Source organism: Tympanuchus pallidicinctus, unplaced genomic scaffold (assembly GCF_026119805.1).
Source record: "Tympanuchus pallidicinctus isolate F22 unplaced genomic scaffold, pur_lepc_1.0 scaffold47, whole genome shotgun sequence".
In the NCBI taxonomy this organism is placed as follows: Eukaryota; Metazoa; Chordata; class Aves; order Galliformes; family Phasianidae; genus Tympanuchus; species Tympanuchus pallidicinctus.
Genome location: NW_026294766.1, coordinates 403555 through 425977, shown reverse-complemented (window position 1 = coordinate 425977; position 22423 = coordinate 403555). Strand labels below are relative to the sequence as shown.

At 48.7% G+C, this 22423-nt stretch overlaps 1 protein-coding gene and 1 long non-coding RNA gene across 3 annotated transcripts; one reads left to right on the top strand and one right to left on the bottom strand.

The window, feature by feature from the left end:
* Positions 1–661: 661 nt before the first annotated feature.
* On the bottom strand, positions 662–15926 carry LOC128090498 (keratin, type II cytoskeletal 80-like). 2 transcript variants are annotated; one of them, XM_052702894.1, is made up of 9 exons: positions 15438–15926; positions 11848–12062; positions 6746–6806; positions 5640–5735; positions 3486–3650; positions 2887–3012; positions 2570–2790; positions 2149–2204; positions 662–2061 (listed from the first exon to the last, which is right to left on the bottom strand). In XM_052702894.1, the coding sequence occupies exons 1-9, from the start codon at positions 15750–15752 to the stop codon at positions 1856–1858; spliced, it is 1461 nt and encodes a 486-aa protein (XP_052558854.1). In that variant the 5' UTR covers positions 15753–15926; the 3' UTR covers positions 662–1855. The 2 variants fall into 2 exon arrangements, with proteins under 2 accessions (XP_052558854.1, XP_052558855.1); XM_052702895.1 differs by having other exon boundaries at positions 662–2058.
* LOC128090531 (uncharacterized) lies at positions 2552–11900 on the top strand. The gene is made up of 3 exons (XR_008210966.1): positions 2552–2664; positions 7208–8889; positions 11789–11900. It is a non-coding gene; the product is annotated as an uncharacterized LOC128090531 (long non-coding RNA).
* Positions 15927–22423: the final 6497 nt, after the last annotated feature.

Sequence of the window (22423 nt, the reverse complement as noted above, 5' to 3'; positions counted from 1 at the left end):
TGTGTGTTGTGGATATCCCATGTGAGCCATAGAATCATAGAATGCCTGGGGACCTTAAAGATCATGCAGTTCCAACCTTTTTGCTGTTGGCATGACTTTCCCCTCTACCAGCTGCTCAGGTCCCCATCCATGGCCTTGAGCACCTCCAGGGATGAGGCATCCCTCAGCTTCTCTGAGCAGCAGTGCCGGGGCCTCATCCCCCTCAGCTGTTATGTTCTTGAGCAAGGAGCAGCACAAAACCACTGTGCTCTGAAAGAGCACCTCTGAAGTGAGGGGCTGCATGGAAGTGTGGTTCCCTGGTGTAGAACTTGGCCCCAGCTGTGCAAAGGTTCTTTGCAGAGTTGCAGGGGGAACTGAGCAAGGAGGAGCTCAGAGCAGGGTTGGAGGAGCAGCTTGGTGCCCCTTGCAGAAACGCATCATGTCCTGAAAATGCTCTGTGCCCAGTGGGGAGCTCCCCAAAACTGTGGCTTCATATTTGCCATTCCAGCCCCATGTTCATCTCCCTGAGGATCTGGGCCAAGCAAAGTGTCTGGGGAGCGATTTCAGCTTTGAGTGGCTGTGAGGGATTAACCAGAGTTCTCAACCCTGGCAGCTGAGGAAGGAATTGCCATTTCAGGTGGGTTATGGTAGGAAATGCAGAGAAAACCATGAATGCAAGCTGTCCATGTGTCACTCAGTACTTTATTATAACTCTGGAGAGCAGGTGTGCTGGTTACGTAGATGCTACAGTCATTGTCTACCCTACAGAAACATGGAAACGCTGCGATGCACTCAATGGAGATGCACCATGAGACTGATGAACTCCTGTGAACTCAGGTGGGGCTACATGGCAGTGATTGAGGTCAGAGCCTGGCCTCATGAAGGAAAATACTGCAGGGCTCTGCCTGTGTCAGTGTATAAGAGGGACACAGCAGTGCCTGTACTGAGGCCAGGACTGCAGCTATAGAGTTGGCCCCAGAAGCTTTGGTGCAACGTAGCTGGTGTGCATGAGCTGGAGTCAGCCAGGTAAGATGAAAGCCACTACAGAAGTGCAATAAATACAAAGACAAGTCCTGCTTGTTTTAGTTAGATGGGAACCAGAGACCATCCCATTTCTAGGACCTAGCACCATTACGTGTGAAGTCTGGAGTGCCTTTAGGGGCAACAGGCAGAGATGCTCTCTCTTAGAAAGAGGTGGCTTATCAAAATAAAAGCTGAAGGAGTTTTAGCTTTAGTGGTATGGGAAAGAATGAGGGGCCACCCAAAAGGCAGTTAAATTGGCTAAACGCTCTGAAGTAGGCAAGGATTCCCAAATAGAGCCAGCATGTTTGTCAGCAGACATGCAAATACAGATGTCACAAATTCACCTGGCTCAGGTTGATTGCCCACATCTCCCCCAGCTCTGCTTGGAAGACTTGGAGCTGCCTTCCATTGAAAGCCACATCAGTGAGCACCTCTTGGACATGTACAGAACAGAGACAGATCAAAAAGAATGGTTTTGTAATACTGGTAAAGAGGTTGGGCTGATGGCTACTGTGTTAAGAGCTTGTGTAATAATACTTTCCCCTCCTGGCAAACTTCTATAGATAGATCTCAACGGTTATGAATGCAGGTCCTCTCTGGAAACAGACCTAGAGAGGAAGAAGATGTCAGTGTGGTTTCATACAGGAGAGGTTCTAAAATCCTGGGATGATTTCTGCTTGTAACTAGTAACAGAGATGTTAACTGGGATGCTGTGAAGATAAAAGGGACAGCATGGAGTGGAATCCCATCCTTCAGCCCTTGGACATTGGCTTGAGTTTGGGAAAAAGTGCTCTGGCCTCATTTGCCTCCAGGTGCCATTGGGTCTGGTTTGTGCTGCGGGGCTCCATTTCTCCTAGGAGCATTGTTCAGTGAGCAGGGAGCTGAGCTTTGACCGGGCACTGCGGGTGTAGGGATCTTCTTCAGGTGCTGCCAGGTTGTCACTGTGGCTTCTGGAGAGCAGAGATTTTGTGCAGCCTCCGTTCAGCTTCATCTCACCATTGGCACTGCCTTTTCCCCTGGCAAACAGCTTGGAGTTCCTTAAGGTGCTGGCAGAAACTGCTGGGTGAGGGAAGATAAGAGGGGATGAGCTTAGGAATGTTTTATTTATGCTTCATTTTACCATTTTGTGTGAATAAAACCACTTACGGTGTTTTGGTCTGGAGTGGACGGTGCTGATGACTGTGGGTATCGGTGACTCCATGCTGTGAACATAAGGAGAGAATGTGAAGATGTGTGTTAACATCTGCAGTTCCAGAAAGGTGTAGAGGGCTGGAGTTTGGCTCATGAGAGCTGGGCTGCATGGGCAGAGCTAAAAGCATGGTTGGGAAGGCTGACTCAACAGCATCTGGGCAAAGCAGTGTTAGAGAAGTGCTGGTGCTTTTCAGTCTGAAGGGTTTAAGGAAAAGTTCAGAGCAAAAGACAGGGCTGAGTTTATGGGGACTTCTGGGATTTGCTCTTTCTTTAATCAATCCTTCAACAGCAGACTCAAAGCATGGGGTGTCTGCTTTCTCCCTAGGTGTTTGCGTGCATCCCTCCCACTGCTCCGGCGCAGAGAAGCCCACCTCACCTGCTTTCCTCTCCTTCCACCAGCTTCCTGTAAGTGAGGATCTCCAAATCCAGGGCCAGCTTGATGTTCATCAGCTCCTGATACTCTTTCACCAGGTGAGCCATATCCTCCTTGCTCTTCTGTAGGGCTTCTTCTAGCTTGACCAGTTTGGCTTTGGCATCCTTGAGGGCCGTCTCACCATGCTCTCCTGCTTCTCTGATGTTCTCCTCTAAGTACAAGCACTGGTGTTACAGAAGGGGAGAAAGTAACAGAAGCGTTAGGTGTGTTGTAGTTTCAGATCTGCCTGTCAGAGCTTTGTCACTCACCCCAGGACACACCTGGCTTTTTTGGGACACGATGCAGGACCTCAGCTTCTGGATTTGGATGTTCAGGTCTGCAATCTCCCGTCGGCTGTCAAGGAGGTGACCCCCATAGGTGGCTGACTGGGTGTTCCCTTCTTTCAGCTGCAGGGAAGATGAAAGCACGTGTTATCTCTTGCTCCTTTGCTGTAGCAAAGGAATCTAGTAAGCTTCCCACTGCCCCTGGGGAGAAATGCCTAAACGGGAAGAAATAGCTGGTATGTGGAAGGATTTAGGACTCATAGTGTCTTCTAGTACTGTAGGAACACACTGTCCATTAGTGTTCACCACATTCTTGCTCTGTTTGGAGGAGGTACCAGAGAAAAAACATTTGCATCCTAAGTGGGCCAAGTTACCACTAGACAATGATCTTGCCTTCCTCAGTTGGCAGTGTGGAGAGCCTCAGGCTGTGAAACTCCTGATTTACACACACGAGTTAGAAGGGATTGATCTAGGTTAGCACCCTGTCCCTCCTTCCATTCCCAGGTGTATGTCTCTCCACATCTTGCTGAGTCTTGTAGTTTCTTTTTCCCTCTTCTCTCCCTCCTCTCCCCATACCAATCAGATAAGGGACATACCTTCCTCCTGGTAAGTGCTTCAGCCTCCTCCCAGCTCCGAAGAGCCAGGGCTTCGTACTGAGACCTCACTTCTTCCACAATCCTGCTCAGGTCAAGCTTGCATGTGTTGTCAATTCCCAGTACAACAGAAATGTCCTTAATTTCTGTCAGCAGCTCCTCGAGTTCCTGAATAGCAGAGAATAGAGATATCAAGTGTTGAACAAAGCTACTTGCCACAAGAGAGCTGAACTCTGGCAGATCTGATGTTCTGAGCCAGGCAAAGTGCCTTCCTGATATGCAGTATGTGGATGGGGAGACTTTGCAGGTTTTTATTCTCTTAAATTCTGAATCTGGTATTTTTTTCCCCTTAAATTCAGGCTCAGGCTATGGTATGGATTTAGGACCTTTGGGTAACATATGTTACTTGTCCAACAAAATGGTGTATTTGCACTTCATCAAAAGCAGGTTAATTGCAGGTGATGCTTCAGTATCTATTGCTGTTCAGATGGTGAGCATGTCTGTGCAGGGCAAGAAATAGGGTGTTGTTAGTGGTTCTGCTCCTAGTGCTTCCAGAAAGATGCCTTTACTCAGCTCTGCTTCAGTATCTATGGAGGCAGATACTGCCACTTCTGTTGTTACTGTCTGCTTTGTGTCTAGGAAGATAAGGGAGAATGAAGACCCTTCTCTAAACACATCCATAGTGGGCAGAGCTGCTTCTGTATGCTGGAGAAACTCAAACCAGCCCTGGGGGGTGACAAACAGGCATGCACAAGCTGTGCTATCACTGACTCGAGTATTTACTCTTGATAGTTGACTCGGTCACAAAAGGAGTCAGACAGTGATGAATGCAGTGAACCTAAAAAAGACCCTTCATCTATGCCCATAAACTGCACTGCTGGGTAGTTTGTATCCTGACAAGACAGGACCTGATGCCTTGCACCAAGCAGGTACTGTACACGTTCACTTGGCAGCTCCCCCAGCCTCAGACTGCTCCAGCAAAGGTTCACTCCTATCAGTTTCACCTCAGTTTCTTCTGATTTGCGCCAGTGTGAATGGGAGCAGCATACATCTCTCCCCATCTTTGCTTTCATCTCAGTGTTTTTTGTTCTTCCCTTTTGTACTGCTGCCTCTAATCTCTTAGAGAAACACCTGTATGCCTTGTTTGCCTTCCCTTCCCCTGACTGGGAGACAAAGAGCACCCTGATGTGGTGATTCATGAGGAAAAGGTACCCCACTAATTTTGCAGAGAATTGGATTATCAGTGCACTTTTTCCTAGCTGTTAAATCCTTGTGCTTCCTTGTTAATGTTTGAGCATGGCAGTAGCTATGTGAGAAAACTCACGTGTGTTGCTAAAAAGAAAAGGGGAAAAAAGATAAAGAGGACTGAAGCTGGGTTGCTTTTCTGATTCATACTGACATGCTGTGAGCAAATCTGTCCCACACTTCCCCCTGCATTCGCCCCTCTCCTGGATATGCGTGCCCATGCATTGATGGCAGTCAAAGCAATTGATGCAGGTGAGGAAATGACTGATGTGAAAATCAGCTTTGGAGGGGAGGGAGGGAGAGGCGGGAGGTGATTTCTTTCCATGGAGGATGTGTTTAGAAATAGTGCAGGCTGCTGCTAAGAACAGCAATATTGGACCTAGAAGAAATCAGACCTGGAAGCATCCTGGTATTCTGTGTAGGATCTGATATCCCACTGCTCCTGAAAACTGCTTTGCACCAGGAGTGATCATTTTAGAGAAATCCGGGCCTCGTGCTTGGAGGTGTTCTAGCACAGTTCTGTTAGTGGGCAGGTCATTCTGCTTCTTCCTGCCTCAGTTTCCCCACAAAAGGCAGTAGCACTCCTCTGCCAAGCATTCTAATTGTTTGTATTGGTAGAATTCTGACAAACCATTAGTATTCCCCAAACACTGCCAAGCCTGCTTGGTAGCATTTTACAGGCTCTGAGTAAGTGGCTGAAATCACATCGCTGTGTTTGAGGAGATGCAGGCATGCTGCACCCTGTGGGCTTATTTAGATGCAGTATCCTTCCTGCCCTTGGTGAAGTAATCTCAGTTTGGTGCAAATTGGGAACAAAGCCCTCTCTGTATTGGAGCTATCTGCAAGAAAAAAAGTCTTTTTTTGTTTGGCCTTGCCTGTGTGCCAAGGCCACCCTCCCAGCTGCATTTCTACCTGCTCATAGATGGTTTTCTTCAGGTCCATCAGCTCTTGGAGCCCGCTGAGTTTCACCTCCAGCTCCGTTCTATGCAAGGTACTGGCATCTAAATCCTGCAAAAGATGTATTAACAAACATCTTGAGTGTGTTAATGAATAACTGGAGAAGTCCTTGCTGCTGCCCCATCATCTTCAGCAACGTTCTGCCTGCTGTGTTGTGCCTGGCACACATGGAGCTGCTCTACGAGCACAGAAGCTCCTGTGTGATTTCAGCTCTGCACTCTTTGTTTCACTGGTTGTTTTTGCTTTTTCTTTTTTTTTTTTTTTCCTTCTTTTTCCCCTTAGGTGAGAGCTTAGGTGCAAGTCTGCAATGGAAGGGTGGAGAAGGAAACAGGCAGGGCTGGTCCATACCCACTCATCTTTTGTTCACCACAGAAAGCAGGGGTTATTGAAAACTGATGCTGTCCACAGAAGTCACCAGAACTGCCCCTACTGGCTGATGGCTGCGTCAGGGAAAACATGCAATTAGCCATAATGATCATTTGTGGAGAATGTTTCCTCTGCCTAATAATATCCTGCATTCCTACACCTTGGATTATTATTTTTTTTTAATACAACGACCGTGCACAAAGCCTTCCATTTGAGCTGATATTCAAATGCAGCTCCTCCTGGGACGGGATGTTTGTGCAGGGTGTGGCCATGCAATGTTTTGTGGAAACAAAAGCAAACACATTTATCAATTTCCAGCCTTTCCCAACCCGTGCTGTCATTCAGAGGCAGTGCACAAAGGAGGAGAGGCATTGCCTTGCAGGGTTCTGAGGTGCAGTGTGGCTCTGCCTGACCCCTGTGCTCCTGCCATGAGCCGTGGGGCTTTTCTGTAACCGCAAGTGGCCCGGATTCCCTTATACTCTCCCTGTTGAAATGGTGACCTTGTTTACCACGCTGCTGTCTTCCTCAAGGCCTTACTGCCCTACAAAACCTCTGTGGTTTGAGGGCTCTCGTGGTTCTGGGCAGCTCTGGACTCTCCTGGCTGAGCCTGGACCACGCTGCCTCTCTCAGGCTGTTCTGTGACTGCAGGGCTGGTGTACAGACCATACAGATGCAAAGCTTCTCTTGTCACTCACCTTCTTGAGCTCCATGAAGGTGTATTCCATGCCGCTGCAGAGGCGAATCTCATCCTCATATCTAAAGAGGGGAGGGAAAAAAGCAGACAGAAATTGCACAAGCCGGTCAGATGCTTCAGATTGTCTCGTTGGCCCCCAAAAAAGCATTGGAATATAGGCTTTCTGCTCTTACCATCTCATCCTATTTCCTTCAGAAGGTGCGAGATATCTTAGATGTGAACATCTGGACAGGAGAGAGGGCAACAAGCTCCCACATGCCAGCTAACACCATTAGCACCTTCAGCCTGAAAAACCCCAGAGTACAGAGCAGGTAGCTTTAACACAAATTTAATTTGAGGGCTAAGCAACCTCAGGATACCTCACAGTCACCACAGAGAGAGAGCAGGCACTGTGAATTGAGGTATGGTGAATTGTTCTCTGTGAAGCCCAGATTCTCACCCCAATTCTTTTTGTCTCTTTCAGACATCCTCAGCATTTAGTTTTCAATGTCTGAAAAGCTTCTCAAAGGAGGAAGCTTTGGAATGTGTAAAATCAAGAAAACAAACAAACCAAGAAAACAGACTGCATCATGGCCTATCTTAAATGTAAGCACAATTTATGGAGGAACAGAGGTTGTGATAAAGCATTTCATTGAAAACATTGCCTGCAGAGCAAAAGGTAACAAAAACCAGATGGGACAGGGTGGAGTGCTAATATCCAGCAAAGGAACCAACCCTGAAGGTGTTTAGAAACAGGTTTGATAAGGACTAGGACAGCAAAGACTTGGTCCAAGGGCAAGCATGTTTCCTGAAGGTTGGCAACAGAGCCAGGAGGACAGTTTAGGGAATACACCAGCCCATTGGGACACAGAGTCTCTTTTGGGCTAGATCTGTGACCAGCAGGTTGGTTGACTGGCTGTGCAGATACCAGGAATTTTGTGTGATGGGTGCAGGGTGCACTATAGGAATGCTGGTTCTGCTGAGAATGGAGGAGGTGGTTCTCTTAGAGAAGCCCTACCTTCCCTGCTCTTCTGTGACATCTCCAGCTCCTCTTACTCAGATGTGCTCAGAGCGTTTCCAGGCTGGGAATTAAATCTTTGAGTGCTACTTACAGATGTCATCAAATTGGTATGGGGAAGGCTGAGACATTTAGGAATCAGGTGAAATGGCATCTCCTAACAGAGAGATGATAATGAAATCAGGAATGGCAGCCATTCCATAGGCAGACAGAGATGGGACGAGGTGGGAATAGCTTTAAACTAAAAGAGGGGAGGATGAGACAGGATATAAGGGGCAAATTCTTTACTCAAAAGAGGCTAAGGCCCTGGCAGTGCTGCCCTGAGAAGTGGGGGTGCCCCTGAAGGGGCTCAGTGCCATGGATGGAGGGGTGGGAGCAGCCCAGGGCAGGGAGTGTGGCTGGGGGAGGCTTAGAGTCCCTTCCAACCCAAACCACTCTATGATTCTATGCTTGATTCTGTTCTTTGGCAGTCAGGTGTGCATCACTCCAATTAGAAGTGAGCCTTCTGTGCTGCTTTCTTACCAGAAAGAGGGGCTGAGCGTAGGGGCAGAGAGAGGAACAAGCACTGGGAATGCAGCCAGGAGATTTGCAGGGCAGAAGGGATACATCCTGTTCAGGAGCCGATCTGGAATGTCACAAACATCTCCCTTGAACTGTTGCTTTCTCCACAGAGGGGACAGTGAGGTCACAGAAGGATCTGACTGTCACAGGTCCTACAGTTGGGCACTTCTGAGGTTCCCCTTAGGTACCCCATGGTGTTAAACTCACCCTCTCTTTGCCTGTTCTTATAAGGCTAGGCAGCTAGCAAGATTTACCTGTCTGGTTTTTCTGCTCTATAGCTGGAATGTTAGCTGTGTTGCCAGTAACTATGTACCGAGCTTAATTACAGCCTGCCACTCTTCCTTCATCCTCATTGCATCTCAGCCCAATCCCAGTCTGTCCCAGCCTGCCAAAGCAGCTTCAGCGCATTGCCAGGCGCTGACATAATCTCCCATGTGGAGCAAACAACGCTCCTGACTGAAAGGGGAGCAGGCCAAGCCAGCCCGACGCGCTCACCGCACGGCTCCAGAAGGACCTGGCAGCCAGGAGGTGACTCACATGGAGATGGAGCCTTCTACAAACACATCACAGCATTTATCTCCTTCAAGGTAATCCTCAAGCAATCATGCATGAAGGTATAAATCCATCCTATGTCGCTTTAACAGCACTCGAGATGGGCGTCTGGTCGCCTTGGGCTCCTTCTGGAGTCAGTGGAACAAAATCAGAGTTGAGCTGAATCCTCAGGCAGGCTACATGTCTCTCTGGATGTACCTTCAAGGCTGTCTTAGGGTAAAGATACAGTGGTGGGATGATCTGAGCCCAGCAGCATAGAGCTACATCACTGTGTCTCCTGCAGAGCAAGAAAATGGGGTAGGGAGCAGCTGAAAACCAGCTGTAAAGATTGAAGGTGGAGGAGTGCTGACTGACAGCGTTCAAGGGGAAAACCTGATTATCACAAACTCTGACTTTTAGACCTGGCCCCTCTGAATGTTGTTAACTCTGTATTTTCCTGCAGTATTTCTCCAGTCCCATCCCAGAGTTGCTCAGCATGCAAAAACTCTGTGCCTTCTCATTCAAATGGATTTTTGCATGTGCAAATTGCCCATGGGGAGCTGAAGCAAACTCTGGGCAGTCACCCCTACCGAGTATGTTTCAGTTTTGGCACGATTTCCTAAAGAAGCAGCATTTGAGACCCTGTGTCAGACTTTAACCCTCTCCCTTGTCCCCTCTCCATCCTCTTCTGTCTTTGGAACCATGACAACAGATAGCAGCACTGCTCAATGGCAACCAAAGGAGGTTGGAAGAAGTGGAAGCATCCCACCTAGCTAAGTCTCCTGTGAGTTTTTTGCAAAGCTGTACCTGAACAGAGGGGGAAAAAAGACAAATTGGAGTCTTTCTGAGGATGCTGACAGGCAGATTTTACACGTGAGCTGTTGGGCAGCAGCTTGCTTGCCTGGCTACTGAGTGCACAGTGCTCTATGGAGGTGCCACAGCAAGGACAAGTGGATACCCATTTAAAACTGGTAGTGGAATTTCTGCCTTTTGCTTTTCCCAAAATATTTCCCCTGGGAAAACAAACCTCTGCAGGAGCTGGAAACCTCCAAAATTTGCATGGATTAAGCAGCCCATTTACTCCACAGAAAAAAACAACCGGGCAGAGGCAGTCTTCTTGACTTGCAGGACTCAAAGAGCTGGTGTGGGTTAGCATGGGGCTGGAGCATTGCCCTGGGAAGCTCAGCAGAAGTAGCAGTGCTCTCCCCATGGATCACCAATGGCTGAAGGCAGCGCGGTGGGCTTTTGCTGTGGCAGAAATCCACCTGGATTTCTGCTGCCTGATAATACTGTGCGTGTTTGCATGCTGTGTTTTTATCCCCAGTGTGCTGGGTGGGACGTGGGCCCTGTTCCTCAAAGCAGTTATGATTTCTGAATTTCTAGCAGCGTAGCATCTCTGCCTCTTCTGCTCCTCTGTCCAGCTAGGCTTAAACTGTCCAAGATTGAACATAAGGGGGAAATACACAGCCTGTTTGCATAAATACCTCTACCCTTAAGAAATCAGGTTGAGAAATAACAATAATAAGTGCCAGATGTGGGCAATTAGTAAGTTAATTTGAGTACAAATAGAAGGACAAACTGGGAGAGCAGATGGATTTGGCTGATCTGATGTCTCTCCACAAGCCTGCCTGTTTTTCTGACTTACAGAATAAACCAAGAAGTGTCTTCTGTAAGTACAGAGCCATTGCTTCCTGGGGATGTGCAAGGAGAAGCAGGAGCTCCACAGAGGTATGGAGGTCTTAAAACCTTTTAGGACAGGGAGTAAATGGTACAGTGCCTATAAGGTCTTTGATCCAAGTTCAGGGTTGCTGTCTGTCAGCAAAGCAAGCATCAGTGATTCCAGGTCTTTAAGTGAAACCAGCATCTCAAAGCAGGAGCACTCACCACAAGGAATTTAGGGATTTGCAGTGCATCATTTCTAGAAGGAGGCTGAGCATAAGCGCTTTCAGCATAAGGTCAGGAAGCAAACTCCTAATTCCATGTCCTGCTCTGCCATCAGCTTGAGTAAATTTAAGTGCTGCCCTGTTCTATCTGTCCATAAGGTCCTTCTGGATACCTTTATGGAGGTATCAGTCTTTCCCCTGATCTGCAGACGTGTTGAGCAGCTGGTTTAATCAAAGCCTGCAAAGATCACTGAGATCCTTGGGCTAAGCTCTCTGGAGAAGGGTGCTGTCATTATTCACACATCACATCATGCATCAGGAAGAGGTGTGGGCTGTTATTTCAGATGTCTGTCAATGCCAGCAGAGGGGTTGGCCCTTAGCTTTGTTGTTCTGTTTTGACAGTGCCCACAGGTGGGTCCTCCTCACTGCAAATCAGCATGAAAGTACCAGAGATCCTGTGTAGGCAAATGGGTGTAACTGGAAGGGAAAGTATCTAATTGTGGATTCATCTGTGTGGTATGCAAATAACACCGATAATAAGGAAAGCATTGTTTTCTTAAATGAGCCGTGGTGCATCTCAGATGTTATCTGAGGATCTCAAAGCTGTTGACAAAAGCAGCAAGAAGCCCTCTGCAGCCAGTCCTCTCAAACTATCATCTGCCTCAATAAGTTCTGTCTAGAGGTTTAGGTTAGGATTGGGTTAGAATTTAACCTCTTGGTGAAAACAGAACTTTGCTTTAATTTCTGGGGGGAGGAGGAGGAAAAGAGAGGCAGTTTGTTAATTCTAAGGGGCCCAAATCCATAGATTGGTCTGGGGAGAAAGCTTTGGTTTGTGATAACAGTGTGGGGGATTACTAATTCTTTGTTTTATTGGCTATTATTCCTGGTAGTATTGTTTCCTGTGCTCTGACCTCAGATGCCCCCATACTATAGGTTACCCATTCTATAGGTTACTTTCATCTCTAGTTAGGAAGAGGGTAGGAAACCAACTTCTCAAACATGCTGTCCTCTTTTTCTCTGGGAACAGCACTCACTGCTTTCAATCAGTGCCACACTGCTTCTGGTCCCACAGCTTAACCAGCATCTTGCAAACATTCCCCCCTCATACATGGAGCCACGTTGGACACCTACTTGCTTCGGAAGTTATCCATGGTGCTCAGGACCTCTGTCAACTCCGACTCGAGATTTTCCTGCTCATAGTTGAGTGCCTGCATCTCTTGATTCATTTTGCTCATGTACTGATCGTAAATGGCCTTCATGTCTGATTCGGAGTGGGAATTGTCTTGATCCTTCAGGAAGTTCCACCGTGTCGTCAGGATCTTGTTCTGTTGCTCCAAGCATTGGACCTGATAAAGAGATTGCAGAGACCTCAGTAATTCTGACAGCTCAGCAAAATGCCTCTGGTCTGGAGACCTCTGCAGCAATGAAATGTTGCTGAGCTCAGCTGAGATCTCCAGGTAAGAGCAAAAAATCCCCTGAAGATCCAGAGCAGAGGATGAATACAGGGGCTACAAAGGTTTTATGCATTTCATGCTGCTTAATTTCTTAACAGATCACATTCATGTGAAAATGAAGAAGCATCTCTTGTTAAGTCACTGAAAAAATAAAAGCTGATCTACACTGGTCCCCTTTGCCTCCAAACATATTGAGATAAAGGCTGAAAACCCACTATGGCTCATGCCCAGATGTCTGGGGTGAATTGAATTCTGATTTACTGTCTCAGGGTGGCACAAATCACTCCCCTCTAATCTGTAGGATTGCACCATGGTGAAGCCTGAGCAATGAATCACAGTCTTGGTTTGTATTGCAAAGCAGTGTAGACGAGAACTATGGGAGCTCTACAGAATAACTGAAATAATGAGGCTCTGTGTGAGGTCTCAGAGTGCCTATCTGCTAAGAGAGGATACGTTGCATTCTCATCCACCCACTGTCCAAATCTGACGCTCTTCTTTCCTGGTGCTCTCCATTCTGAAGAATCATGCTGAGCGTTCAACAGTTTTCACGTTCAAAGCTCTTGACTAACGTTAATTAATTATTTAATCATCACCTCTCCTCATTGCTCTGTGAGGGAAACCAAACTCCCTCCGACATGTTTTGGCTGTGAGCTCCAGGCTGTCAATTGCCTTAACTCTGTCCTGGAGATGATTCAATGCTGATATGAGTTCATCTGTGCTATGAGGAAGATGCAGCATCACCAGTACACTATATAGTGAGAAATGGGGTACAAGGGCTATCAGGCCTCGATCTCCTCCTTGGACTTCAGTTTTGGCCAGGAGAACAGCAGTGAATCGGTGAGACAGAGTGCTCAGGTCTGAGCACTGCACAAATATGGAGGGGATTCCCAGCTTCTCATCTGAGCAGAGGGCAGCCAAGCAAAGCAGCAGTGCTCGGATGCTTACAGTTGAGTGTGTGTGTGTGTTAAGGTCTTCTAAGTCTTGCTGTTGGAGACCTACTCCTTCCTTACAGCATAACATGTGTCCATAGACATCAAGTTGGGAGTTTGGTGACTGGCTGCTTTGTCCTGGCACAAAAACAGCATCATGCTGTGTGCGTACGCATGCGTGAGGCCACGCAGCTCAGTGGCATGAGGAAGTGGCCACTGGGGCTACCAGTAACCAATTGGGCCATTTGTTCTCTCCATCTGAGGCATCTTCAGGATTGCACAGCGGGACTGTGGTCAGTGGGGCTGAGATCAAACTGTGGGGTTGGATGTAGAGAACAGCCTCTCATTTTATGGCAGCTTTCCCATTTGCTGCTAGAATAGTCAATGTTTGCATTGGCTGCTGTTCCAAGTCTCTCCCTGACCCTCAGATGAAGTCTTGGTTCCTGACTTCGCTCCTGATGGTTTGTTGCTCTTTTTTCTCTACCTAAATCTTTAGTTTTTACCCTCTTCCCAAACCACACCCACCCACCAGGCTGAACTGCTTTCATCCTGTCATCTTGCGTGGCATCCCGCTTCAGCAGAAATCCTTTGTAAAGTCATGAAATGTGAGCTTTGTAGCAGAAGAATCGCTCAAATCGAGCCTCATTTCCTGGAAGAACAAACACAGAAGTGACCAAAGCTTGGACCTTGGAAACCTCTGCATCTGAGCTGCTCAGGGTGAAGGTAGAGCTTCAGGCAGGGATTCCATCACTTGGCTGTTGACTGTCTCCCACTTGCACATACCTGAATCAGATGAAAAGACAATACTAGCAGATCTGGAACAGCCTGCTGGAAACCCTTAACAGCAAACTCCTGCAGTTATTGTTGTCAATTATCCGAGGAATTAGCAGCTCAGGCTTCAGACCATCTGAATTCCTGATTAAAAAGACAAATTCTCTGTGACGAGGAAGTGTCATTAACTTTCTTCTGGAATGGAAGCCTGAGGCAGGTGGCTGAAATTTCCCACTTATGTACCACTTGAAGCTGCAGCCTTCAAAGCTAACTGCAGAAGCTGCAGGTGCTGAAGTCAAAGCCACTTAACTAAGGAGGCTTATTTGTATCTTCTGTCCATCAGGCCCTGTAATGCACACTTATCAGCAGGTCACCAGGTTGGGTTTATCAGGAAATCTAGAGGCTGTCACTTCTTCCATCTCCATCTGTGGAACAGGCTGGTGCCTGTGGTCAGGCTCACGTACATTCTGTTACTGTGTGGGCTTCTCTCATCTCCCCTGCCCCCATCCTCTCACCCAAGGTCTGGTTTCTGAGCAGGGCTCAGTACACACACACACCCCTCAGCCTCGTGTTCTGGGTGGTTGAAGGACCAGGGCTGTAGCACATGCAACACATCACTCTCCAGGTGATTTCCAAACCACTTGTTCTCCAAATCCAGGCCAAGATCAGAGCTTAGGAAAGCAGAGCTGCAAAGGCTGCTATGGTCCTCCGTGCAGGGTCAGCCGCTGGCACTGCTGTACATCGTTGGCATGTGGAGATGTGGTGGGTGCACAGCTCTTCATTGGGATGGATACTGGGAGAGGTGGATCCCCACCCCCTCCTTTCCAGCACGAGGTCAGGTCCTTTTAGAGATTGACTTAAAGAAAATAGTACTGAAAAAAAAAATAATAAAATCCCAAGCTGTAGTAGCTTGGCATTGAGTGCTGGTATTGTAGACTGCAGTGAAGCAATCCTAGGAGATTACCATCTGTTTACAGAGCACCAGGGCTTTGCAGAAACCTGCCTTTGCTGGATGAGTTGTTTTCCTTTGAGAAAAATCTTCTGCCTTCTCATGGCTCTTTTAAGAGATGAAAGCGACACTTTCTTGGCTGAGCGTGCAACCCCTCGTAGTGCAAACCGCAGAGGAGGGAGGTGGGTGGGGGGTATCCCTTGCCCACCACGGAGCTACAAAGATGAATTTCCAGCTGTCTCTCTGCAGCCAGGGAGGAATTTGAGCAGCCACTGTAGTCAGCATTACTGCCCATGGCCATAAGTCCATTGCACACCAAGGCCTTCATCCATGTCCCTGCTGCCCAGGCAGGAAGGTCCCTGTCCCTGCTGTGCTGACCAGCACAGCACAGGAGAGGCACGGGCTGCTGACCACAGCCGTGGCCCAACTTCACCTAGAGGTGATAGTAGCCCTTGTACTAAGAGATAGCACTGAAGAAATATCTAATTGGGTAATTAGTCTCACATTCGGAGCCTGGCAGTGGTTCACTGGAGGCCTTCATGAGCCTCATGGCAGTGTCTGCATCCACTTCCCCACCGCCACCACCAGCATCCCCATCCCCACAGCAGCTCCCCTTACCTTCTCAATCAGGGTCACAAACTGGTTGTTGAGCAGCTTGATGTCCTCCTTCTCCTGCTCTCGCACAGCATGAAAGTTGGTGTCGATGTCAAGATGCACGGGAGGCAGGAGCCTGCCATCAATGGAGAGGTAAGAGGAACTCTGGTACCCACCATCTCCATGAAGGGCCCCACAGCTGGGGCTGCTCACACTGCTGGGACTGCAGCGGCCCAGGCTCTCCGGGGACGTGCTGCCTGCTCTGCCTTGGCTCATTCCCCCTGATGCCTCCCAGGAGCAGAGGGAGCCACTGCTGAAGGCTTTGCAGGGGTTAGTCATGCTCAGCTCGTGGTTCTGCAGCTGAAGGGGAGGAGAAAGGAGGTAGAGAAAGAAGAAAGAAAAAAAAAAAAAAAAAAAAAAAGAGGTGAAGTTTTCTTGCTGTTACTGCCTCAAAGGGAAGGAGAGCAGTGGCACGCTGAGCAGCTTGGGCAGCTAATTCCTGTCTCCTCAGCTCGTGGGTTGGCTAATAAATTACAAGCACCTGTTCTCCTATGTTCATTAAACGGAGGAGGGTGTAACCGTTGATGTAATCCAGATCAACCTGTTGGCTTCTCTTTTTTTTTTTTTTTCTTCTTCCCTCTCTCTGTATCCTCCTTTCTTCAGGAGCTTGTTTGTGTGGTGAAGGCATAGGCATTCACAGCAAAAACAAATCACTCCCAGGTAATTCGCTGGGCCCTGAGCAGCTGCTTTCCTCGTCCTTAAATGGTGAAGAAAGCAAGCAAAGGAGCTGGGCTGCAGCAGGCAGGGAGTGCAGCGCTGAGTAGGGCTGCAAGCATGCACCTGGGTCATGGAGCCTGGGCTCAGCCCTCTTGGGTTTCCAGCCAAAGGAATTGTGGCTTTTTTTTTTTTTTTTTTTTTTTTGCTAATAGAATGAAAGAGCTGAGGAAATCATAAAGGAAGGCTCTGAGTTTGCTAAGGTGGGTGTTTGGAGAATGCTTTGTGAGCTCATTGGGTTAGAGGTGTTGGTGGTTGACCGCAGAGAAACTCCTGATGCTCTGAGTGTTTGGATACGGTGGGTCTGCTTTTGGGACCCCTTAGTGAGTTGAGGTTATTTGGTCCAACAGAAACGTAGGCGTTCAAAATAGATGCCAAATTGGATCCCAAAAGTGTCCGTGCCCCTCTGACACCTGCGTGTCCCAAAAGCCCTTTAAAAGCAAACTCTGGAGACACCAAAAACCACTCTCTTTTAATAAATTCTAGCCTGCCAAGGTGGCACGCCCTGAACTACTTGTTTGGACCTAGGAATAAACCAGCATTGGACACTGCTCTCTTGAAAGTGTTGGAAGTGTTTTTCAGCTTTAACGCAGTTTCTCGTGTGAAAAACGAGGACAGAACACCTATTTCTGCTTCCTTTGCTTTATTAACAGTGTGATGCTTTCAGAAAAGGGGATGGTCTTCTCTGGCCAAAAGGTGGAATTTCCATTCTGTGGGAAAGCTGCTGCTTTACGGGCTGGTTGGAAGGTGAGCTGGGAATTTCCCCACCGAGTGAAGTGGGAGAAAGCTTGGGTCTGTCGCAGACTTGCTCCAACAAGAACTGTGTCTGATGGGGGTGTAGTTTCGGTCTTGTAGAAGACTTCTTAAAGAAGCTGACCCATTCCAGTAGGATTTAACCTTTCTTCAAGCACAGTTTTGGTGTTTGGCCAAGGACAACGTCCTCTGCCCATCTGACGCTTCCTTGGGTGATCCATTTGAATATCGAGTCCCTCACTTGGTGGATCCTTGTCAAAACTTCCCAGCTTAATCTTGAGGATTTTAAGGATTAGAAGGATGTTTATGGCTGGGAGGTGACAAAGCTCATGGCTCTTGCAAGGTGAGGTGAGATATCTGCCTCATCACAGGCTGCTTGTGGCTTTGCGGTTGCAGGCACTTCGATGTTCCTGATTAGCATCAGGCCACAGGGTCACCTGGCAGGTTCTTTGCTTCATCTGCTACTGAGCACCATTGTGATGGCTCCTAGGAATGATCAGTCCAAGGGAAGGAGATAGCTCCATTGCTGGTTCCATCTAATAGCGGCTAGGAGCTGGGCTGGATGCTAGCATGCTTCTGTTTTGCAATATCCCGGGAAGGACTGCTGCAGGGAAAGCACTGCTGCTCATTGCATCAGCAGCCACATCTCCCTGAGCATCAGTTCCTACTGCTTTCTGCTCCATGTATCAATTCTTTCTTTCCCCCATTATCTTTTCCTTGAAATGACATTTGTAACTCCGGATCCAGCCTAAGAGTGTATCTACTTTGGCTGAAATGGCTTCACCCAGTGCAGAATGGAAGGGTTAGAAACCCAAACAAAACACTGTGACCAGATTTAACTGTAATATGTTGTTTAGTGCCCTCTGAGTCCTGCTTTCTGCATAGGGTTACGTACTGTATCCCTTATCCCCTCTGTCAGGTGTTGCTCAAGTGCTGAAGGATGCTGAAGGAAGATGGTTTAGGATTAAAGCTGACTTTACTGCTTGGAAAAGGTGAGGTGGAAAGCTATCTTCCAGTGGTAGCAATGGGGCCTCTCCATTCTGAGATGAGCATTATAGCTCTGCCTCCTTCCAGAAGGATGGGTAGAGTTTGCCATAACCTTCTACAGCAAATGTTTGCTTTCTAACCTCTCTTTTCTAGGTGCCAAGCTCCTGTTGTCCCACCCATTAGGCAGTGGGGTGAGATGGAGACCCAAGCTTGCATCTTTATGGGGAGGCAGTGCTGGGTCCCAGGGAACCTTAATTTCAGTCTAACAAAGGCAATGCTCAGCAGCCTGTCCTGATTCTCAGATGCTGCTGCTTGCTTTTTGGTATTTTGGGTGCTCTTAATGCAGAAACCTGCTACCCTCTGTTGTCCTTCCAAGGATGGAGAATGGAGATATGCTTTGCATGGTGGCAGTAGAAGCCTTGCTGCATGTTTCTCCCCCTTGCTGTCCTCCCTGCCCTATGGGAGAGGCAGTGCTGAGTCAGGCTGTTTCTCCTCTTCCTGCTGATGTTCTTGATGCTCCTCCTTGGCCAGGTATTTGGTTCAGTTTGGAGTGGGCTTGCTCTCCAAAATCTAGCTTTGAGATTAGGCACCAGCCTTCTTGTCTGCATGGCAAAACAAGCTGAAAAAGGGTGGGAGAAGAGAGGAGAGTGGAGAAAGCTCTGGAGGATGTGATGAAAGTTTCGGCCACCTCCAGGCAAACTGCTGTGTCCTCCTGCTCCCATGGTGTTATTCCTGGTCCCGCTCATCTCCTGATCCATTGGCACGCAGGAGTCACCATTCAAAGATGCCGAGCAGTCTGAGGATCTCCCATTGTGGGGACATCTAGAGCAAGGCAATGAATTCCTGGAGTCTGCAATGTGGTTGTTTGGTAGGTTGAGGTTTGGGAGTGGAATGGGGTGACTTAAACCACAGAAGAGTCACTTGGGGATGCTTAAACCTCTGTGCAGACAAACCTGGAGTTCCCTTGGTGCATGGAGATTTATCCCAGCTGCTTGGAGAAGCACCTTATAGGGTTACTGGCTCAATAAGTATATGCACAGAAGAATAATTCATTTATCAAAGCTCCCTAAGTAATTGCTGTTCATTAAGCATGGCTAACGTATGAAGATTAAGCAGCGAATCAGCGCTTGCCTTGAGGAATCAGAGTGATTAGGGTTAAGCAAGGCAGGGACAGGGCTTTGGGGCTTTGGAGGTAATGAGTGGGTCAGCAGGACGCGTTTGGGCCACGCCAGGCACGCGAGGAGCGTCTGCAGTGGGAGCTGTGTGTGTTCAGCCCAGTGACACATTGCAGGGGAATGGCTGATACTGCGGCCATGGGGCAGAGGAGCTGCAGTTCCTGGTTGCAGAGCTGGGGTTGGTCCACCAAGATAGAAAAAAAAAAAAAAAAATGAAGAAAAAGAAGAGAGACCCTAATTGCCTGTGTTACATTTGGCTGCTGGGTCCCAGCTGAGCTACTTGGAGGCTGCAACAGACTCTCGAGGTAGATGTGGGGCTGCAGCAGGCTCTTAGGTTAAATGTGGGACTGCAGGAGGCTCTGGATGTGGCACTGCAGGCCAACAGTGAAGCTGGTTTGGTGGTGGGGGTTTTTGATCTCCCTGGGAGATGAAGCTGAGGAGAAGTGCTGCGTCTGTGTCACTCACATTGGGATGAGGCGCTGAGGCTGGGGAGAGAATTACACCCCATAATGGGGCTTGGTAATGGCTGGGGCTACTCTTCAGCCTTACCCAGCTCCTATCCTCCCCCTCTATCCGCCTGTCCAGTGTTACATTTCCATTCTCACCATCTCTTTTCACTCCTTTCTGTGCCTGCCCAGAGCTGTCCACATCCCCTTCTTCCTTCCAGCCCGCTGCCCCTTTCATCTCCTCTCTGATTTCTGACTTCATTGCAGGAGCAGAAGCTCTTGATGCCATCTAAATCGCTTCCCCCAGAAGAGACGTCACCTGCAAAGAATTTACAGAAGGGTTTGGAAGGCAGGATGGGACGTGCCCCAGTTTGCTTTGCGCTCAGGAAGGTTTCCAGCCCATCTGCTGCTCACGTAGCTTCCAGGAAATTTCAGGTATTGAGAAAAAAAAAAAAGAAAAAAAATAGGACTAATTAAGAGGTGGTGACATCATTCGTTTCTGCTCCAGTGCTGCAGCCTCTTCCCTTCCCACAGCGGTTGGATGATAGTGTCTGTGCCCGGGGCTTTCCCCCAAGCAGCTGCATCCTGTCATCTCCAGCATAAAGGGGTTTGGTTTAATCTTAGAAACCGCTGCTTTTGCTATCAGGTGAAGTCTGTGAACCTGCTTGTCTCCTTGGCTGTGCACCCAGCCTTGTCCCAGTGCCTTTCAGCCCACTCATAAGCTGCACTGGGAGCCAGAAGGTTGCCTGGCTCTATGTTACCCCGTCCTGTTATTTGCCAAATGGTCTCTCTTTTCTTTGTCCCTGCTTGTAAAAAGAATGTGAATGAGACACACAGTGCAAGGATTTACTGCTTAGTGTTTCTCAATCCACACTTGGGCAAGTGAGTTTGTTCCTTTTAAGCAGCACCCAGCATCCACCATTCTGATTACGATCTGGCTCTGTGCTCTTGTGTCACTTTTAATTAGGCATTTTGTTTTTGCATTGTGTGTCATTCTCACATGGTTCGCAGCATTGAATGATGATGTATTGTGTTTCGGTTGGTACTGCGGGCCTTCAGCAGGTAATGAGGTTGTGAGGATATTTATGAGGCCCTGTACCTGTTTTGCAGCATTTAGGTTCTGAGGCTAAAATACACGGAGGTCTTTACTAGGAGACAGAAGGCACCTAAGGCATCAGGGTAATAGCTGGTAGGTGGGCATCTGCATTGGGAATTGCAGAAATCTGCTGTTTTGCCCAAAAATGGGGATCAGTGGCTGTGATCAGAACAATTTCAGCCTGCTGCAGCTTCTCCCTTAAAATCAGCATTGCAGAAGTGAGCTCGGAAATTCAAAGCAAGCCAAAATAACCCGATGGCACTGAGGCAGGATGGCTTTGGGGAAGCCTTGTCTCTATGCAAGGGCTGTGGCTCTTGCTCCTTGTGTTCTCAGGTGGGAGCCTCAAGCTGGGATCAGAGCATGGCAGAAGAAGAGGATAGTGTCATGGCTGTTAGCACAGTGAGGGGCCACTCAGCTGTCAGGTCCCCAAAAGATCACAGTGGGAGCTGCTTATATTCCCTCCCCAGTGCCTCTTTGCCCCCTCACTTGCAGCTGCTTTGTGCTTTGGCAGAGGCCCCGGGCCCAATACCTCAGGAAAAAGGCCCCTTTTTGCTTTTTACCAGCCAAACTCAGTCTCTCACTTCCCACCTCATGCCACCAACACCTTTCTGGAAGCAATGCACAGCAGGTGTTCAGCCTCAGTGCAACTTTCCTCGAGGCGCTTTGTCCTGCTGCACACTCCCTGCATGATGCAACCCTGCGCGGCACGAGAGCTGCACAGCACAGCAACAGCATGCTCAGCTGCAGCTCAGTGCTGCATTGCTGCAAGGGGCAGTTGCTGCAGGCATGGCTTTGGTGCTGGCTTACCCCTTGGGCTTTCCTCTTAGCACTTCAGCATGCTGTCAGGGGCCGCCCGCTATCCTCATGCATGCTGCACAGACCCAAGTGAGCACAGCCTCATCTTCAGGAGGACACATTCTTTAGGATGCACGTGCAGCAGCCCCGTGTATCTGCACGTGTTTGCATTTGTCAGGACTGGGCTGGTGCTAAGCCCAGGAGGAAGCCTGTAATCCTGGTGAAATCTGGTACCCGATCTGATTCACCCCGAGTTTAATTCCTGAGGTTAAATTCTACCTGGCTGATTCATGCCTGGTGAACGCAGGAAGCTGGGAGCCTGGCTCTGCCTTGCACGGCCCCTAAGGTGTCTTTATAATGGCTGAAATTCTGCTCAACCCCTTTGCTGCAGCTGAGGGACCGTGCAGCCCATGTGTCTGCAGGAGCAATGCATCTTCAGCATCACGGGGAGCAATCTCACTCCTAGCACATGCAGAATAGTTCTTCCTTTTGCCCCATTTCTGCTCAGCTGCTCTCCTCTCTCGTGGCAATCATGTGCTGATGGTTGAGGCTGGTTTGGGGTTTGCCAGAGGGTGTAGGGAGGAGGCCAAGTGGGTTTGAGTCTGGAGGAGCTCATTCTGAGCAGCAGCTCTGGATCTGTACAGCGCTGCTGGTCCTGATCTTCCCTCCCCTCCTACAGACCTCGTGTGAGACAGCGTGGGCATGGGGAGGTAATTCTGATCCTAATTACTATTGTCACCGCCGAATGCATCGATCATGGTGCTGCACAACGCCCTGCCCCACCCTCTGCTGCCATCAGCACCAGGGCTGGGCTCTGTTGGGTCCAAGGCTGCTAGTCCTGCACTTTGCTCTCACTGGAAAACATGAGACCCGGCCACCAGCTGCAAAAGAACCAGAGGAAGGGAGGGAGAAGGGGTGCACCTTCCTTTTGGAGTTCACTGGGAAGCTGCCACTTGGGTGTTGTGGGTTAAAAGCGGAGGCTGG

What these genes read in the sequence shown, in the direction of transcription:
- LOC128090498 (XM_052702894.1), bottom strand. Translation starts at nt 15,752, where the DNA reads ATGACTAACCCCTGCAAAGCCTTCAGCAGTGGCTCCCTCTGCTCCTGG. An exon ending in AAGCACTTACCAGGAGGAAG is followed by an intron (nt 3,013 to 3,485) that starts GTATGTCCCTTA and finishes TCTTCCCTGCAG; the next exon opens with CTGAAAGAAGGGAACACCCA. An exon ending in TCGTGTCCCAAAAAAGCCAG is followed by an intron (nt 2,791 to 2,886) that starts GTGTGTCCTGGG and finishes CTGTAACACCAG; the next exon opens with TGCTTGTACTTAGAGGAGAA.